Source organism: Ascidia mentula, chromosome 1, assembly GCF_947561715.1.
Source record: "Ascidia mentula chromosome 1, kaAscMent1.1, whole genome shotgun sequence".
Lineage (NCBI taxonomy): Eukaryota > Metazoa > Chordata > Ascidiacea > Phlebobranchia > Ascidiidae > Ascidia > Ascidia mentula.
Window position 1 is genome coordinate 7169431 of NC_138566.1, and position 19071 is coordinate 7188501.

Here is a 19071-nt window from a genome sequence, read left to right on the forward strand (position 1 = left end):
ATGACGTCAACCATGACAACATCTTCGTGTATGACTGCATTACCGGCGATACCCACAGTAGTCGTGGATAGTCCACGAAGCGACGAAGACCAGGAAATGCTGCCATTTGTGCCGTTTATGAAGCAAAGACCGTCAACGAATTTTCTCAGCGCCGTAAAGGTGGAAGCTTCAAACACTTCCTCTGAGTTCAGTGATCGTGGATCTTCGATGTCTCCTCTTTCAACGGGCAGCGATAGCCTCCTCCGGCCGCTGTCATCCTCCTGGTCGTCGGGATCGGTTTCTCCCGCGCACCTGTCCTCATCTTCTGGAGTAACCGCGAAGTCGAGTCCTCACATTCGGTGTTATGAGGCAGACAAGAAGACAAACATTAACAGGAGGAGCAAGAAACGGTCGCTTTTTACCATTGACGCAATACTGGGCGAGGATAAGAAACAAAGTGACAAGGACGTATACAGCATTAAGAGGGTTTCTCAAATCTCATCGGAAAGACCCGCAAAAGTTCCACGTCGCAGCGCCGCCCCAACGACGCAAGCGTACAGTTGTTACCAGCAAACAACATCTCCTCACGTTATTCAAGCGCAGTCAGCTTTCTTGCAAAATTATCTCCAGCAGATGACGGCCCTGGCTTATCATTCGCCTCGAAACGTCGTTCGATCTACCGCTGAATTTGTTCATGGATTGCCGACACCTCCACTGACGCCAATGCCCAACCCTTGGTTTCCAGCGGCTGTCAACGGTGTTTCTCCGGTTCTTCTCCCCAACGCAATTGCGACTGTTCCAGGATTTTCGTCAACGACGTTAGCTCGTGGTAAGTTTGAAACATCTATGTATTTGGCAACATTAAACAAAACACAAATTATTTAATCAAATTAATATATTTTAACTGCATTGGTTTCGAAAAGACACGCCAAAATTGTCAATCCTTAAAGTTGTTTTGTTTAAAAAATACTTTTGCGCATATCAGTAATAATAAATTCCTTTGCACTATAGTTAATGCATGAAATAAAATTATTACAACTTGTTTTTGTTCGTTAAAAATCCTGATAAACAAACAACTCAAAATTTCACTTTTCCAGCTCACAACCCGCACAGTTACAACTCTCCTCATCCAGTCTCCCGCAGACCGGAAGATCGACCTGTCTTCTCCTCCGACGGAAGCGCAGACGGGAAGGGCAAGAGGAACCGCACCATCTTCACTGTGGAGCAGCTGCAGGCTCTGGAGGAACAGTTTGAGCAACAACATTACATGGTTGGGTCGGAACGATATTTCCTGGCAAGGAAGTTGAACCTCAATGAAGCTCAGGTAAATATCGTGTGAAGCAAAAACAATTGAATGAAGCAAAACTAAATCTAGCCAATGTTACAGTAATTGACAGCATACTACTAAATTTGCCGATTGTCATAAAGAAGATAAGCTTGCGCGTGTTTTCTATGATTAAACCATAACCACTTTCACGTGTGTTTGTGATTTAGCTTTTTAATTTCTAAACAATCGTTTTCTTTTTAGGTGAAAGTTTGGTTCCAAAATCGTCGCATTAAATGGCGCAAGCAGAAAAATCAGACAGGAATCGATCTCGCCTCTCCGGATGCAATGAAACAGGAGGAACAAAAGAGCCACTTCCAGCTCCTAAAGGAAGAGGCAGTTACCGGCAGTTATAAATAGAATAATAAAGTATTACTCTTGGCAAACCTGTTCCAACGCCCAAAACGGCGCCCAGCAAGGAGTGATGGGCGCCCGCCAAAGAGCTTCATAAATTATATTATTTACGTTTTTTTTTGTTTTCTGTTTTCGCTTGCATTTGTTGCTGTGTTGTTACCACTGCCGCCAATTGTCAAATACACTAAGTTCACTTGTAAATTGCAACAGATATTTCGGAATATGCTTGGGCGCAATTATTAGGAAGGATTTTTTTGTTATTTAGCAAGGTGTAGATTTTTACAAAACCAACAAATATCACCGCATTATATTTGTTCCACGGTGACGAAAAAAATTATAAAGTCCTGCATTATTCGTCTGGCCATAAAAACATATTTAGCCATTGCAGTCATAAATTTAAAAGATGCCTGTGAACGTCTGGTCGCGAGCACATGTTTAAATAACAAAAAAAGGCATTTTAACTGTTGGCAGGCCCTTTTGCTTGAGCCTGTTATGCAAATACACTATTAAAAACTTTCATCTGCGTATCAAACGTAAATAAGGGGCAGAGGCTTGTGAAACAAATCCGTCTATCACGCGGTGTCGCTCTCTATTCACCAGCGCATTCGGACTTACATATTATGGGCGGGTGATTGGCAGCATTGGTCAAGCGCCCGACCAGTATACCAAAAAAAACCTGATCGGGATTCGTGGCCAGGATATCCTGAGTTCAAATCCCGGCGTGGTTAAAAAAAATGTAAAAGGCGCCCGTGTCCGACACATATGACTATTTGTTTCATATATACATCATATTAATTACTTCTTGTTAAGATTATATGTTGTCAACAAGAGGCAATTCGGTACATAGGCTTACGCAATATATGTTCGTTACTCTCACCTTACTGTAATCGAAATGCATTGGAATTTCAGAATCAGATTTTTCTTCTATTGAACTATGCAAAATTTCACTGTTTAGCCGAAAACGGGTATTTGTTTTTGTTAATAATTTTCATGTGCACTGGTTTCTCTCTTAGCACGAAATGAATGTTTACGTCGTAAATCACTGCCCCCTTTTCGGAGCATCGAGTTCGTTAAATGGTACCGAGTCGCACCCAATTACTCGATCCTACGCCAGATAGTGAAGATAACCAACTCGCGCAGCAGGGAATAAATGCTTTTAGCCGTCGCAAGGTGGCGCTTCTCTTAATCTTTACGTCCATATTTTTCTTTTTGTTGATGTCAAGAAGAAAAAAATAAAAAATAAGAAAAAAAACTTGTTGACGTCATCAAGCCATCTCATGATAAGTTCAGTCTTATGAGGGTCACAGAAGTTGATTGCAGGATCGTGGTTTGGTACTGCAGAATGAAAGTTAGTGACCGAATAGGATCTTCGGCATTACACATGGATTTTTGAAGCGAAAAATAACAAAAAGGGTCGATTGACCTTTATGAAAACATGACATTACATACATTTGTTCTGGTACATTTCAATCCTTTAGCCCCTTTGCTAATTAAAACCGCCGACGTATTAGCAAAAGCACTATAATCCTGACAAGCTTTTACAATATGTAGAGAAAGCAATCCGTGTAAAATATCAACGATTTTTAAGCCCCAAAAAATGTAAAACAAATTTCCAATCAAACTTCCGTTATCCAATTGTTTGTTTTTCACGGGGAGTTGTTCGCTCTGTATGTTCACTGTGTAGATGCTGACGAGTATTTAATTGATTTAGTAAAGTAGTGATTGCTTGCAACTTTCAGCTTGTCGTTATTAAAAAGTTGGACGAGTAACAAAAGGCCGAGACAAAAAAGTTTTTAGTACTTGCTAGTTTTTTTTGTCAGCTCTCCGCATCAAACACCCCCTGAAACCAAAAGCCTTACATGTTGTTGCTTCGAAAATAATTTATCGATGTCAAAGTGAAGCACTGGCCAATGTTTCTTTTTGATTGATGATATTTTTCCGTTTTGCCGATTTTAACTGTTTATATTACTTTAAATTAACTTATTTGTCCGACCAAAATGCCACAAGATAAAGTTATATTTCAGAATCAAGGCGCGAGCAGACGAGATATTGATTTATCTTTCCTTACACAAGTTATATTCACTTGTGAAGGGTAATCGAATTTTGACGCACAACGGTTGACTGATTACTTGAAATAAAATCTATGGGAAGTCATCGGAATACAAAGCCGAAGTAATCCCGTGGATCGAATCCTATAGAACAAATATCCATCGAGTGATTGCCCAGGCGTGAGCATTGCTGTACACTCACTACAATGTGAGTTACCGCAACCTCGACCAGTCAGCGTGAGATCCATCTAGGTACGGAAATACGGAATTATATTGAATCGAGTGATGGGTGATGACGAAAATCACGTTCACGCACACTTGGACAACAGGAGTATTAGCAAGCAGCATGCAATATTCGACTCGGTTATGTATTCGAAACTGATCCCGACCCTTTTCTACTTAGTGTTTGTGGTCGGTGCCTGCGGTAACTCGCTGGTTGTGTGCGTACTACGGAAGTTGGTGAGTCACAAGAAAATGGTTCACTTTAAAAAAAAAAAAAAAAACTTTTACTCATTAAAGAATTAAATTTTTCGATTCTGGGAATTATTCTTTGTATCTGCCGTTCTTTTATAAAGGATTTTTTTGAGCTTATCTTGTTTTTGTGAAATCGAAATTTTGTTGGCGGTCGATGTGGTGGCAAACATTTTAGGACAATCCGTTTGTTTTCAACTTCGTTTTTCCCTGAATGTACTTACGGTAATCTTTACCAGATAAACACAAACGATTGCAGTTTAGTTTCCTTTTTTTCATGACCCTGACGAAACTTATCTTGTTACAGAATCGAAAGCGAAATATTTCTGATGTATTCCTACTTAACTTGACATGCGCCGACCTTCTGTTTCTATCCATCCTTCCTGCTTGGTCAAGTGATTTTGCCCTGCACGGAAAGTAATACTTCAACATTTATTGTTGTTTATTAGAAAGCTTTATACTAGCTGCAAACTAGTATTAACTAGTACTATTATGGTGCTGCGCCATTTTGTTCTCGTTTGAATTGTTTAAAAAAAGGTCTCTTTGACGCAGCTTGCGCAGCGAGTCAGTTACAGGGGACAAATGGATTTTTATAAAATCTTAACAACAAAAGCAAACACTCTTCGAATGCATTTCTCCTTCATGCGCAGTGAATCACACATATGTACATATACATTTTGATGAATAACAGTGCGTCTGTCTATGATCTAGAACGATAAAACTGTGTTAAGAACGTTTTATGAGCAAAATTACCCCAAAACAACGATTGGTTTTAATTTGTCGCAAAACTAACTACAAAGCTTGCATTCATCTTGTGTGTAAATAGAGCGAAAAAATACCGCATGATATATTCTTTTGTTCCAGTTGGGCGTTCGGGAACATCTTTTGCAAAATTGCCAGCTTCATTACTTTAACATCTGCGTACGGAAGTGTTTTCTTTCTTACCCTTATGTCCCTTGATCGAGTCAGCGGCGTGGTGTTCTATAAGAGCTGCAAAAAATACAGGTATGCTCCTTGATAAATTACTACTGATGCTGTCAGGCATGTTTTATTGCTGCAATACGACCCCCTTCGTGGTGGCCGAAACGTGGATACAACAAAATTATTGCCAGAAGAGCTATATTGTAGCAATGCTTCTTAATGTTTGAAAAAGTGTGAAGCATTTCGACGTAAGATTGGTGACCAATTCGCTTGCATGCAGTTGTATGTTTTCACCATTCCTCTTCCAGCCCCCAAAACAGTTACAATGCCGACTTGATATGAAACGAGAGTTTACAATTTAATAATCGCCAAACGGCCGGAAAAAGGAACAACATGTTTTTTTTCATCATTCGCCAATCTTAATTGTTTCGCGTTGTCCCAATATACAGAACAGTCAAGACAGCGTGGATTTCAGCTGCATGTGCATGGTTTTTAGCGGTGACATCCAGCATTCTGGCTTTTCACTATCGCGGGGAATTCACCAACCTTAAAACGGGTAAGACGTAACGATATCAATCCGCCCGGGCGTGGCGCCATGGCCCATATCAGTCTATGGGGAGCATGAATATCAGATGAAAATAGTTTCACCCAATTTGTCGTTAAAATAGGACAAAGTATAGCAGACGGATTACACAGTAAAGCTTATGTGACGTAACGATGGAAGTGAGAGGGGTGAAGGCAAAACACCATTCAACAAGGAGCGGCTACCAAAATATTAGTGTATCGGCTTCGATTACAAGCCGAACAAATTCGAAAACAACCACAAATCCGCGGCTTACAATCGATACAATCGAAATATTCGTCCAGCAGAAGATTGTCGTCACTCCATGCTTGCCCATTCTGAAACTAAGCAATATCTAATTATATGAAAGGCGTATTGTAGTAAAATCCTTTGTGTTTTACCACAGGTCACATCCATTGTCAATGGCAATTTGATCACACTGATTTCCACGATCGTAAATGGTATTTTCTGCACATGGGTTTGAGGTGGGCAATGCTTTTCAATACTATTTAATAAATTATAAAACGAATCTAGACTCTAATATAAACAAGATAGCCCATACAATGGTAGAACTTCATGCAGACGTTTTGATTGTTTTCTATACATTTTCAATATAGACTATCTTGTATATATTAAAGATGTACAAAACCGTCAATTGTGTTCCTAAATCTAGACTCATTTTGGGCTTCACCATTCCCTTGGCCATCATGACCACTTGTTACGTCACAATAGGATTGTATTTAACCAGAAGGAGCTCTTCAAAAGAAGCCATTAGGAACAAGCAGGTAATTGCTGTGTACTAGAACTTAATTGTTTTTGTAAATATTCGTTATTAATATATCGCAATTACATGAGTTCGGTGCATTGAAGAAGAACATATTATGACGACACAAATCGTTCATTATATTTTTCAGGTCTCCGTATTGCGGTCTTTCGAATACACAATTACTGAAAAAATCCATACCACATTTTGTTGAGCTAATTTCCTTTAGCTTGATTTTTGAAAAAAATCCTAAAATGCCACGGATATACTGTTTGGAAAAAAGTATTCTACCAATCATATTGACACGTTCGCGTTTACAGTTTCATAATTGTATCAAAATTACACAGTTTTGAAAAATGACAGCAATAAAGTTTCAGTTATGATAAATTTTTTTCATGATACCATGTCAGATACAGTGAATTTATTTTGTTTTTTGTGGATCTGTATGTCGAAATATCCTACACTACTCTTGCAGGTTCGTCTAACAAAGCTATTCTTCGCACTTATGGTCATTTTTACCCTGTGCTGGGCGCCAAACGAAATATCAACAGCCATGTATACACTCAAGCGCTTGAACGGTATTGTTCGGTTACGTTATGTTATACGTTAAATTTGAAGCTACCTTTAAAAGATCAGTATGGTCCGACTCATGGGATTTTGTAATATCAATAGGGCTCAAGCTTCTGCTTGTAAGTGTCATCATACGGTGGAACTTTAGCAGACCACACCATGCTTTAAGGCAGGAAAAATTTTTAATTTCCACACAGGTGAAACCCATTCTTCACTTGGTCACTTCTACTTTCACATTTTCTCCACATGCCTCGGTTGGACTCACAGCGCTGTCAATCCATTTTTATACGGATTTATGAGAACAGACTTCAGAATTAAGGTGCTTGGTCTTTTTTATGGCTGTGGCAATGTGTTTAACATTTTAACACCCAGTGGAGATTCATTTTTCAGATTATATTTTTGTGCAAGCAGGTATGCGTGATTATAGTAGACTCAGGTTGGACCCTTAGAGAAAAAAGATTATTTTCGAACGTTTTTTTTTTATATTAACTGCACGTTTCAACCCAAAAGGCTGATCAGGTTTGGGACAAGGCCTCTGCTTTTTAGAGCAAAAATTCAATCAAATACGTGTTTTAGTCTAGCTTTGAATTTTTCTTTCAAGCTTGGTGATTTAAGCATATTTCAAACATGATTAAATAAACTTTAAGAAATTGTTTAAATTCGGTAAAACGACACAATGAATCGCTTCGGCAAATGTAATGAATAAATCTATCGAAGTTTATTTTTGATACAGTTTGTCGAAATGCAGAATCAATTGCTTGCTTTCCGAAGGGTTCGCCAAAACCGCAAGGCAGAGCAATCTTCAGATCCAGCGTTGAAAAGACGAAAATCTTTCGACAAACTGGTGCGTGTGTATCGTATAACTGAAGTAACATGACTCGGTCCGATAATATCGTGTCAACCAATAAATACCGTATTAATAACTTATATACACAATTTCCTACTGTTGCTGCTGGGTATGTGAATTGTAAAAAGGGATTCGATGCACCCTTCCATGTCTGCGTGAATTTCAATTGACCGCCACTCTAAGACCCATGTTAAATTATCTGTGTTTTTTTTCTTGCAAACTGATTTCTATTTTCTGTAATTGTACAGTGGATTTACAAAATTTATACAAGGAATTATTGTTTTCAATTTAAGTATATGGCATGCAGAAAACATAAAACAAATCGTATCTCTTGATTTAAAAATTAGAGACTTGTTGCTTCTCATTTAAGACAAATCTAAAATCACTAAATTTTCATGTTGAAGCTAATATCCAAAATCAGTAATCAAATGTTCTGATCTTCAGGATGAAATGCCGAACAACAATCAAAGAGACGGAATATACCTGGCCCCAATTGCACAAGGAGCACAGAATTCTTCATGTCCAACTTTAAAAACCGACCTTTACTCTACAACCCCCAACTTTGTGTCCCAGATATAAATGAATTTGTATGGCGGTACGTCATGTAATTCACATGGGCAATAAACCGTGCATTTTTGCACGGTAGGAGCCAGATTGACGTTATCTTGCACCATCAAGAAATGGAAATTGTGTTATGGTTATCGTTTGGTGTTGACGGGGGTATGTCCTGTTCAATGTGTCCCCTTTTAACTGAACACAGTAGTATTAGGTTTTTGTAACGCGTAGGTTTGTATCCCTTACCATTAGAAGGAACATGAATCTTCTTTGCTACATGACAGCTGTATTCTATCATATAAGTAGTTCTATCGTTTTCGTATCAGTAGTTTTCCAACCCCTTTACATTCTTAATGCCAATGTATGCATAGATTCTTTTCTTTTGTGAAGAAGTCCCAGCCTAATTAAAACAAGGGGCAGATGAACTTTAAATGAAATTTTGATAAATTACACTAGTTTGCGAAATTGTAACTTTGCTCAGTCGTCTTTTGATAGTCGTTAATGTCAATTTGTGTAAATTTGAGTGTTTCAACTTGGGTGTATTGAGGCATTGTAAATACATACGTGTCGCTTTAGAATAAGTTGTGTAAAAATATTGTCTAAGGATGATAAACAGTATAATATTTGGCTTTCCTGCTTAGAATAGTTACATATATTTTATTTGTTTTTTTGTATATATTTGTCGCCGCTTTGAAGTTTTCCTTCTGCGTAAATCGAAAAAGTTTACTCTTTTTAACAAGGCAATATAGGCCTCTGATTGATGCAATCTGGGTTATTGGCCCGGAACAGTGATTCTTTTAATTTAAAATAGAAATGATTACAGTCTATCTGCGCATTAAACCCATTTTAACCAAGAAATACACAGCCCAAAACAACATGTGCAACTCAAACCAAAGGAGCTTGTATTGAAGAATAAAAATACGACTAAGAAACGATTCCACAGTAAATGTTGGGTCTATAGCGAAAATGTATTGCCAACACGAAACACCCAAAGTCAGATGCCATAAAAGGTCAAATCTCTTCGCAAAGTAACAACAGCGGTTAAACAGGTGCTAATTAAATTTCTTGGAATCGAATGTTGGTATGTTGTAGGGATTCAATTTCTCCTGCAAATAGCAGCACACATGTATAAATAAGGAATGCTTTGCGATTTAAGTCGCCTTAATTCGTCGCAAGGTGGCGCCTCTCTTAATCTTTATGTCAATGTTTCTCTTTTTGTTGACGTCATCAAGCCATCTCATGATAAGCTCAGTCTTGTGTGGGTCACAGAAGTTTATGTGGTCTGGCATTGTCGGAATAGGTTGAAAGTCGGTGGCCGTGACTTCGGCGTTACGCATAGAGACCGAAGATTCTCCAATCGACTTGGACGCCGCGCCACTAGTCGGCCCGTTTGGGCCATCGGGCACCACCCGATCCGGCGCCGTGTGGGTCGTGGAGGGCCTTTTGGCGTTCTGTGAAGTAGAGATGTACACCCCTGATCCCGCGCCAGTCAAACGCGACTGCAAGTTTTCGAGACCGTTATGTTGTTTTGAGGGGACCTCAGGGCGTGGCGACTTTTCAAAACTGCTCCCTCGAACGGCGGCGTTAAAAGCGGTGTTGGCTGCCACAGTACTTCTCAGCCTTGAATTGGTCGAGGACTGGGTGGTCAGGCTCCGTTTTGACCATGCTGGTGGCTTGGGAAAAGTCGGCATTACCACTGTCTGTCGTTTGGGAACAAGTTTGCTGACCCTGGCAAGGGCCTCACTGCTTCGTGCCTGTCCGGCTGTCGACGCGCGTCGTGTTGCTTGCGTTCCACGGCGTAAAACGTCATTAGGGGGACTTATTGAAACGTAGTTGTTGATCACGCGAGATGCCATGTTCGCGATGCGACGTTGAGGGTTTATTTGGCTCGTTTGTGGTTCTTGGGGAGGCTGAGTTGCCTCTTTACTTTCAGCGCCCGTCGGGCCTCGTCTTTTGGTTACAATTACTTTCATCACAGGCGTGACGAATACCGGTTCGTCATCATCAGTTCCCGGGCATTTTGTTATCGAATTTCCGTCACTGCACTTTTCCTTGCCGCCCCTGGAGCCAGCAGAAGACACAGAATGGTTTTCAGCGTTCGTGGTGGTTTCGATTCGCCGGCGCAAGGACTCCAATAGGGTCTCGGTATAAGATGGCTCTTCAATTTGATTGGTCGTTACGGAAGAACTAAATCGCACTTTCTTTTCAACTTTAGTTGGTGTCGCTGTTGAACTAGCAACATCTTTTATTGATCTACGCATTAGCGCATTTACTAACGAGTCTATAGTTTCGTCATTGGTATCTGTCGGGGTCCTGTCTGCAGTCCGAGCGGGATCCGAACGCACTGCGCCTATTTCAGGTTCGGAATCCTTCCTCTTTTTAGGTTCGTCCTTGCGCGCAAGAAGATTGGCGATGGTCACTGGCAATGGCGGCTTTTCGTGTGTAATGGCCCCGCCTTCGATTTTCTTACCCTCGACGTCAATAGACGGCACATCAACCACACTGGCACCGTCTCCCCGTCCGCGTATCTCGTAGAACGGGACGTAATTGACGGTGGTTCGTTGTTGATACGTGTGAGGATGGTGGTAGGTTGTGACCGATTTTGCACTTCCAACATTCGACGACCGTCTTTGCTCGCCAGATGGTGGAAACATGCTGCGTCCATTAGCAGATATTGATGCGTGGACGGCTGTCCAAGCGGCACTGGCGCCAACGCCGGTCGATGCCGAGCCCCCTCGACTAAGGCCGTGGCTAGGTAGGGACTCTGAGACATGTGGGTCGTCTGCGGAACGTTTCGGCTCCTGTCTGGGCGAGTTATTCTGTCCGCTGGCGGGTTGATTGAACGACCGAATCCCTCGCCTTCGTTTTGGAGGCTGTGCGAACTTTGACCTTTGGAAAAGTTGGGGTAACCGATCGTTCACCGGCTGCATAAATCGCGTTTGTTCTCCAAGCGCTTGCTGTCTGTACAGAGTCGCGATTAATGACGACGACGGATGCGAAGTAACCGGCTTAAAGCGAGTGTACGTCACATGGTTATGCCCAGCGTTGTTGTTGTTCGTATTTCCGTTGCTGGGCCGCTTGTAGCTATTTAAGTCTTGCTCCGTAACAAGAGCGCTGTTAATTCTGTCTGACATCGTGGATGGTTGAGGATGTTCGTTACTGATGATGACAGGCTGAGACCTCAAGGCGTGAGACACGTAAACTGATTCGTTGATTAAATTGGCCGAGTGTGCTTTCGGGATTTTCACATCCACGACTGCCATAACAAGGTGTTTTCTTACTAATCTCTGTGAAATACGTTGATCCATTATAAAACGTAGTGTTGTTAGACTTCTTATAGTGCGACTGGTAATACAGGTGCAATAACATACTGTACCTATTCTGGATGTGTAGCAGTGAACTACGTGTTTTAGGCGGAAGGTGGAGTTTAAGCCAAAGCGATATTTACACATAATTAACTCTCAGTTTCCTTCAATCTCCAAACAAATAAAAAAGTAACAGCAACTCGTCGAAAATTGTTACCACCTACTGACTGGCAGCTAGTTAAAGATTATCCCCTTAGCTTATCTTTTAAGACTACTGAAGTATATTGCCGCAGGGTGGGCCCATATTTTCGAGTGCCTCTCAAGCGAGCTCTTCAAAACTGATTGCCGCCGTGGGTTTAGTCTCACGGAGACTGCGGCTACGTAATACGGCCCAGCGTCTCAAACATCACGCCGGGGCTTTAAATCGCTTTCCAAAGACTGGAGGAACTCCACATTGACTACCTGGCAACGGAATTGTTCACGCGAAAGCTTTAAACGGCGAAAACAATAGCGGGTGAAATTGTAACCCCGACCGTACACACTGGACTGCATGCGAGTGACATCGACACCTGAATCTTGGACAATGCGCGCGCGGGACGCGGTCCCATGTCGCCGATTGTCTTCTCGTGTTTACTTTTCATGAAAACGGATAATTGAAACAGGCGAGGAATCGAATGTACGAGTTAGAAGACAGAACCTTTGGATATTGCGACATAATTTCGTTTGTGTCCGACCGTGTTTCAGCGGAAGCGACAATTTAACCCGTAGACCTACAGGGCAATAATCACCCTGTCAAAACGTAACTCGAAACTCGTCGTGTGCAAGCAAAACAAGCCAGCACAGCTGTTTAAGCGAATGTTGTGTGTTTTCCTCTTATGTTGATGACACCCAATACAAATGACCGTAACGTCACAACCGCTTGGGGGATTTGCCACTTAATATATTTGTCCTCAAATGCCGATAACTTGTTCGTACTCGCATGATACAGACAATGGTATTCTTCCTGAAATCAACCTTTTTTCCATGCCATATTGAAAATTCACATGATATAGCTAATATGTACACGATCTGTTGGCAGTAATACAATTTTAGGTGATTAATCCGATTGTGCACAGATCGATAAAGCGCAACTCAATACGTTTCTTCATTTTATGCAATACTGCAGAGGTACCCAACTTGTCAACGAGAGGGATCGACAGGGGAACTTTCTAATATGATACAATCGACTATAAGCTACGCAATAGTTCAGGGTTTATATGGGAATTCCCCTATATTTTCTTGTAGATTCGTGATTGTTGCTGAAAGGCCAAGAAGTTTGCGTGTAGTTGTGTCGCGTTACTGAAAGTAGCAAAATGTGTTAATGGAACGAACATATCAATATGAACTTTAAGTTTTCACGGCAAATTTTACCCTAAAAAATTACGATTGTTTTTATGTGCCTATTTCGTGAAGTAAACGCAATATCAGAAGCGATCGGCCAGTTGAAATTAAACCCTTGACGTGTTGGCCAACCCTGACATATTAAAACAACGTAATTATTTAATGTTTATAAGGTTCACAGGTATCGCAGCCAAGCTGGATCAGCTACTTTTCCCGACAAACTGCCGGTGAGGTTTAAATTCACGACCTTCACGTATGCGAGATCTGAGCTCGCCAAGTGTAATGGGCCTGCGCGGCGGGGCGATCCTGCCTCGTCAACTTCTGCGTTATTTAGTGTTTACCCACTGTCGTATTATTTTATCGCCTCGTTTTTCCCAACATATGTTAACGAGGCAAACTTAAAAGTCAGAAGCGCGGTTAATAGAAATCCACAAAGTTTACCGAACTTGAATTCACGGAAGTGGATACACGCGGTGATGTTTACATCTTGTATTGCTTCTTCAAGTTTGGAACAACCAATATATTTTTTGCGGAAGATTCCACAAAACAGAAAGCAAAGTTGTCGATGGAAATTTATCTCATCATGTACTTTGGGCATCACGTGATCGACATAAAATTGTAAAAAAAACATTACAGTTGATCATTTTTGCAGAATTATGAAAAACTAACAAGGGATTGCGACAGAACACGAGCTGAGAGATTGAAACAAACCAGCTCTCAGCAATGGAATGGTTTATGTTGAGGAGCGGGTTACCCACAGACAAAAGTATTACATAAACAGCCGCTTAAAAGTAGAAAGTGTGGCCAGCATGTCACCCAAAAATGTACACATATATGAACAATTGCAACATCTACAATGATGTTGCAATTTGGCGGAAGAAAGGAGTTGAGTTATTTCGAAGCAGGCAGAAAAATCCATGATGGACTTGCCGAAAAACGCCTCGCTCAACGACAGGGAAAACAATAATTTGAAGATTTTTTAACAAAGATAGACATTTGCGTAAGTGCTTGTTTGCATAAGTGCTTGCAAAAACAGCAGATGTCACTGACTTTTCAGTACAACATGTACTGCTTGAAAATCAAAACAAAACGCGTTCTAATGGTCGGCAATATGCCAGTTCACGTAGCAGGGTACCGAGAATCCGGACGAACCGTCGACCAATTGCGCCACCACTGAATATGTGGATGCCACGCCCCCGAACACACCAACCAGTATAATCTCAACGAGCAGCACTTGGACATAAAGCGGTATGTCAAATTGCGTCCACGGGATGTCGCTGCTGCTGCGTCGATCCGTTTTGCCCGCTTTTGCCGTTGGGTAATCCCCCTCTACTTGCTCCGTAGTGACGATATCTGGTTCCTCGGGTTCCCATTCCGGCGGTGGGCCGTAGGAATCGGCGGCGCACTTCTGCCGCGATAGGAGAATGTAGAAAAGTGGCGGGAAAATGAAGTTGGTAGCGGTGATGGTGGTTCCCCCCACCAGAGAGAGGATGACGCCGAACTTGGGGATGCTGAGAGCCACGAAGAGCACAAGGAGCATCGTACAACTGCGGACTGCGCATCTTTTTATCGAGAACTCTGCGAAGAAAGGAAGTTTGATTTCGAGTGAGCACTTGACTGAGTACAATTGTGACGAGACACACTCAAAAGAGCTAGTTTTGAAAAATTTTCCTCGTTGGCAAAGTTCAACTTATTTATTAAAGCGGTGTTTAAATGTCATAAAATCCTTTGACGAAATCGTGATAAACCACCAGGTGAAAAATAATAATACTGCAACAGAATAAAATACGTTTTGTTCTGTGCAAGAAACATAATCCTGACTGTCGATTCAAATCCCTGACAGAAACTTTACGGCATGCAGGCCACACAACAAAACGATGGTAACGAAAATCCAAAAGTACTACTCAACTGTTTTCCAGTTTAAAAATCAAGTCCAATGCTTGGTTAATTGGATTGATGACGATTAAGAAAGCCATGAACAGATGAAAGGTGATAAGTATGATCACAGCCCACAAGATGCCGTTCTTGGCCATCTCGTCCAGAATATTGCTATTATGCATGGTGTTGCCGAGTACCACGAAACCGGTTACAGATACCGGAATGTACAAAGCAAGGACGCCTTAAAATATGACGAAACATTTTGAAATCATTTTCCTCTATGAGATGTTTAAAAATGATGATATGTGACAGTTTCTGAAAAGTGAAATTGTTATTATAGGTTACCGCGTGACATGTTTCAAGCCGGTTCAGTTTTTTTTATTTTGAGATTCCGACATATTTCAGTTTGCTACCTGCATGAATCCCAATCACGAAATTTTACTTACAAAAAGATTTAAATTTTGATATAATAGACTTCAGTTTTGTAATTCGTTTGAAATTTCAGTTTTAAATAGCGTATAGTAACGCGTTTTAAAGGTAATGTACTCGTATGACAAGGGAACACATAAGCAAAATCATTGCGACAACTTAACTAAACAGTTGGATTTCGCACCAGTCAATCAAACCCAAACTATAACTGTCAGGACCCGTGTTTAAACGACACCGATTACACTAAAACAACACATACAAAAAACTTAAATGCTTGCACGTGGACATAACTCACACATAATGCCGATAACGACGGCCAATGGAAACTTGTCTGGATTTTTCATGTCTACTTGTATGGTTGGAAAACAACTCGCACCCCCGAAAGCGAACAGGATCGTCCCGAAGGCGTTGAAAAAGCCGGCGAAAGAGGGATTGTTGTGGTATACTGGCATATCGATGTCCATCTGATGACATATATATTGGGGTTAGCATTTTTGTCACCGCACGATTCCGGTTAGAAATAAGTCAGCAACGTTGACCAACTTTTAATTCCAAATATTGAGACTCGGCCCTTTTTTGCCTGTGCTGGTATCGATGACCTTTTTTGTGGAGTCTATATTGTCTTGGGCAGATTATTTTGTCCCATGGGGTCATATACATATGTATGTAGACGATAGGGGCCTGAATTACCGTTCAAGACAATATGATTTCGAAAATTCAATTTTTCACCACAATCTCAATATCCTCCGCAAACTCAAATGCATACAAACACCAAAGCTTTAATTGAGATAATTATACCAGCGAGAGTCATGAACATACATGTTTGCCATCACGTTTTACTGCTTGGCATTTCCGAGGATAGTACGTTTGGTTCGTGGTTGGCAAGTTAGATGTACGAGGGTAAATTTTCGTGCTGACGTATCGTGGTCACCATCGATTAGCAATGGCTGACAATGCGCTGTTCCAATTTGCGTTTTGCAAGGAATGCATGTGGCATTGAGATTAATATTTTCTGCTTAAAAACTTCTATTTGCGCGATTTTCTGTTTTAAATTATGATATGAACACAATCATTCGTTTACTTGTATGATGGTATACTATGTTCTTTAAGTCACAGCAAGAGACTTTTCTTTATATGTTTATTGAGAACACTAATGAGCCTTTTTCTGTCTACAATTTTTTGACATACTTACAGTAGCAAGCCCGATGACTATCAGCAAACCTCCTACAGTGGTAGTGGCAGCGGCGATAATTCCAGCTTGCCAAAAATCCTTGGGCGTTCCCAGCCACGTGAGTGGAATCAGGGTAGCTGCAATTATCACGATCCAGTAGCAGGCAGCCATGTTAAAGTTGCCGAGACTCTCTATCAAGTTGGAAATGTTGCCCGCAATCAGCAGCAAAAACACAGTGGCTGTAAAACGAAATATACGTTCAGTTTTCAAGACTTTGGCGAACATGCGTGCGACCTGAGGTATATATATATATGCTCTACAAAGTTTATTGCAATGTTAAGGAACTTCCAGTTATACCAGAGCTACTGAATCTAACATCACAAATATGTGTGGTCCGAATGAAAATGTCTTATCCTGCTTAAAAGCTAAGTTATAGTTTGTATTACTACTTGCAAGTGTCTTGTAGGGTTTTTGCACATTTCGTTGAGGTAAAAATGTAAATAACAGCCAACAATGTTGTCAAACATTTTAACATGGTACATATGTCAGTTTTATTTCCGAAGTTTTGCCAACGCGATTTGACCAAACATGAGAATGCAATATAACAAAGCACATTGTCTTTGCCTCAACTTTAAAGCAATTGACAGTTGACATTACACAATCTTAATTACCTCCCCCGAAAAGTGTGGCGACAATGCAAAAATGCGTCGCATATTCTCCCCACTTTCCTGTTGCACGGAAAGCAATTGCCGGGTATGGATCCGAGACGAAGTGACTGTACTGTGGGTAACGCATTCGCAGTACGGTCCAGCACTTGCCCAGTATACTTCCGGTGTATGACGAGAGGAGGCCACATAAGATCAGCAGTGCAATGCCTGGAATAAAATTTGAAAAATGACGTTCTAAGGTGAATTTTCGTTGCAGTGTTTTAAACGCTTGTAAACATATCTGCTATATACTATACAATAACAACAAAAGGGCACTTGTTAAAATTTAAATGGTAATTAATTCAGGCAGTCAATTTTTTTTGCGACTGTATTAGTTAAATAATGCCGGCGGCAAACCAACGTTGATCATTTACAGCAGACGGTTGATGGAAAAATTGATGTCCAACTTCGTCGCTGGAGTGTTTATAACGCTAGGTTTCAAAAACACACTGGTTGATGTTTTACGGTGGCTAGAAGCAAACACACATATCTGCCCTAGAGCCATCGCCGTTTATTGACTCAAGTTCTGTGGACGGAGCTATCATAAACGCTCGCGCTACATCCAGTGCTTCAAATAGTCACGGGACTTTTACACGAATTCACGTGATTCGGCAAATTGTAACACGAATAAATTAACGAGTAAGACAGAGAACTGCCTACACAGCATTTCGACTATGGGTTACTTCATAGGTTTTGGTATGCAAGTGCAACTGGTATACCTGCCCATCCGGCGTCGACCAGCGCTTTCGGCAACGCCAGAATTCCACTTCCACACATCGTCCCAACAATAAAAACCGCTGCAACGCCCACGGATAAACCCTTTTTTGTCTGAAATTAAAGGGGAAAAGTATATTGTTTAGCATGCGGCGCAGTTACGTGAAGTTGCGTTGCAAATAAATAGCTATAGTCGCCCTCATCATAAATTTTACAACGGAAACAATTTGAGGTTGGAATGTATTTGATCAAGGCATGTATTTAAGAGAAATATCTTGGTTATGACGTGTTCGAGCAATCTAAATTTAGAGACATTCTGCTACATGTCAAAAGTAATGGGGTTCTTACTGTTTATCACATGGATTAGGATTAACATGCACTAGGTTCATTGGTGAAGCAGTTGTTAATTCCTAAAGTTTAAATGCTTCTTTAAAGGCAAGCAAGCCTTAATCCAATTCAATCATGGTGTGTACTTATGACGCCTCGTGATGCGTCACGTTTGCCAACGCATGTTTACCCTCAATGCACGAAGCAAAATAACAAGCGATTTTGCAATACATTGTCCTTTTCACCTCTTCGCCCTCCATAGGTAGTATGGCTGATTGATCGCTCATCTCAAATGTCATACAAGCACACCCGAAGGTGCAATCTGAAAGCAATTCTTCCTACAGAAACAATTCCAAATTCACACTGAACATATAAGAAACGTATGTTTGCAACATGTCGGAAGCCAAGCAATGTAAATGTCATGCGTGGCAAAACACAACATACTTGCAATGTATTGTATTTAATCACACATGACAAAGAACAGGGATGTGCAGGCGTCTGTTTCCTTTTATAGTTTATTTGGCATACACGATTTTCGATTACACAACACCCGTACAACTGAATGTAACTAAGCCCATGGAAAGGTTTGCTATCCGTTATAAAGTAACTATACAATCAGATAAATGCAGGGCAGACGTGACTGTACTAGTCTATATTTGCTTGCAAAAAAGATTAAGCTGCATAAGATCTTTCGTTCTTTTCCCTATAACGGTGATCAAGCCTCAACACAGACAGGCATCAGTCACAGGTTCGCTTCAGCTCCAGT

At 40.9% G+C, this 19071-nt stretch overlaps 3 protein-coding genes across 3 annotated transcripts; 2 read left to right on the forward strand and 1 right to left on the reverse strand.

Annotated features, from left to right (window-relative positions):
- On the forward strand, positions 1-1663 carry LOC145901234 (uncharacterized). The gene is made up of 3 exons (XM_082988922.1): positions 1-808; positions 1077-1303; positions 1508-1663. The coding sequence occupies exons 1-3, from the start codon at positions 1-3 to the stop codon at positions 1661-1663; spliced, it is 1191 nt and encodes a 396-aa protein (XP_082845048.1).
- Positions 1664-3990: 2327 nt separating this feature from the next.
- LOC145901347 (apelin receptor A-like) lies at positions 3991-8418 on the forward strand. Its single transcript, XM_082989032.1, has 10 exons — positions 3991-4164; positions 4484-4593; positions 5041-5181; positions 5547-5653; positions 6066-6144; positions 6333-6444; positions 6898-7000; positions 7190-7311; positions 7726-7836; positions 8284-8418. The coding sequence occupies exons 1-10, from the start codon at positions 3991-3993 to the stop codon at positions 8416-8418; spliced, it is 1194 nt and encodes a 397-aa protein (XP_082845158.1).
- Positions 8419-13570: 5152 nt separating this feature from the next.
- On the reverse strand, positions 13571-18689 carry LOC145902728 (uncharacterized). The gene is made up of 7 exons (XM_082990826.1): positions 18551-18689; positions 17984-18092; positions 17229-17432; positions 16579-16796; positions 15682-15850; positions 14989-15198; positions 13571-14657 (listed from the first exon to the last, which is right to left on the reverse strand). The coding sequence occupies exons 1-7, from the start codon at positions 18602-18604 to the stop codon at positions 14176-14178; spliced, it is 1446 nt and encodes a 481-aa protein (XP_082846952.1). The 5' UTR covers positions 18605-18689; the 3' UTR covers positions 13571-14175.
- Positions 18690-19071: the final 382 nt, after the last annotated feature.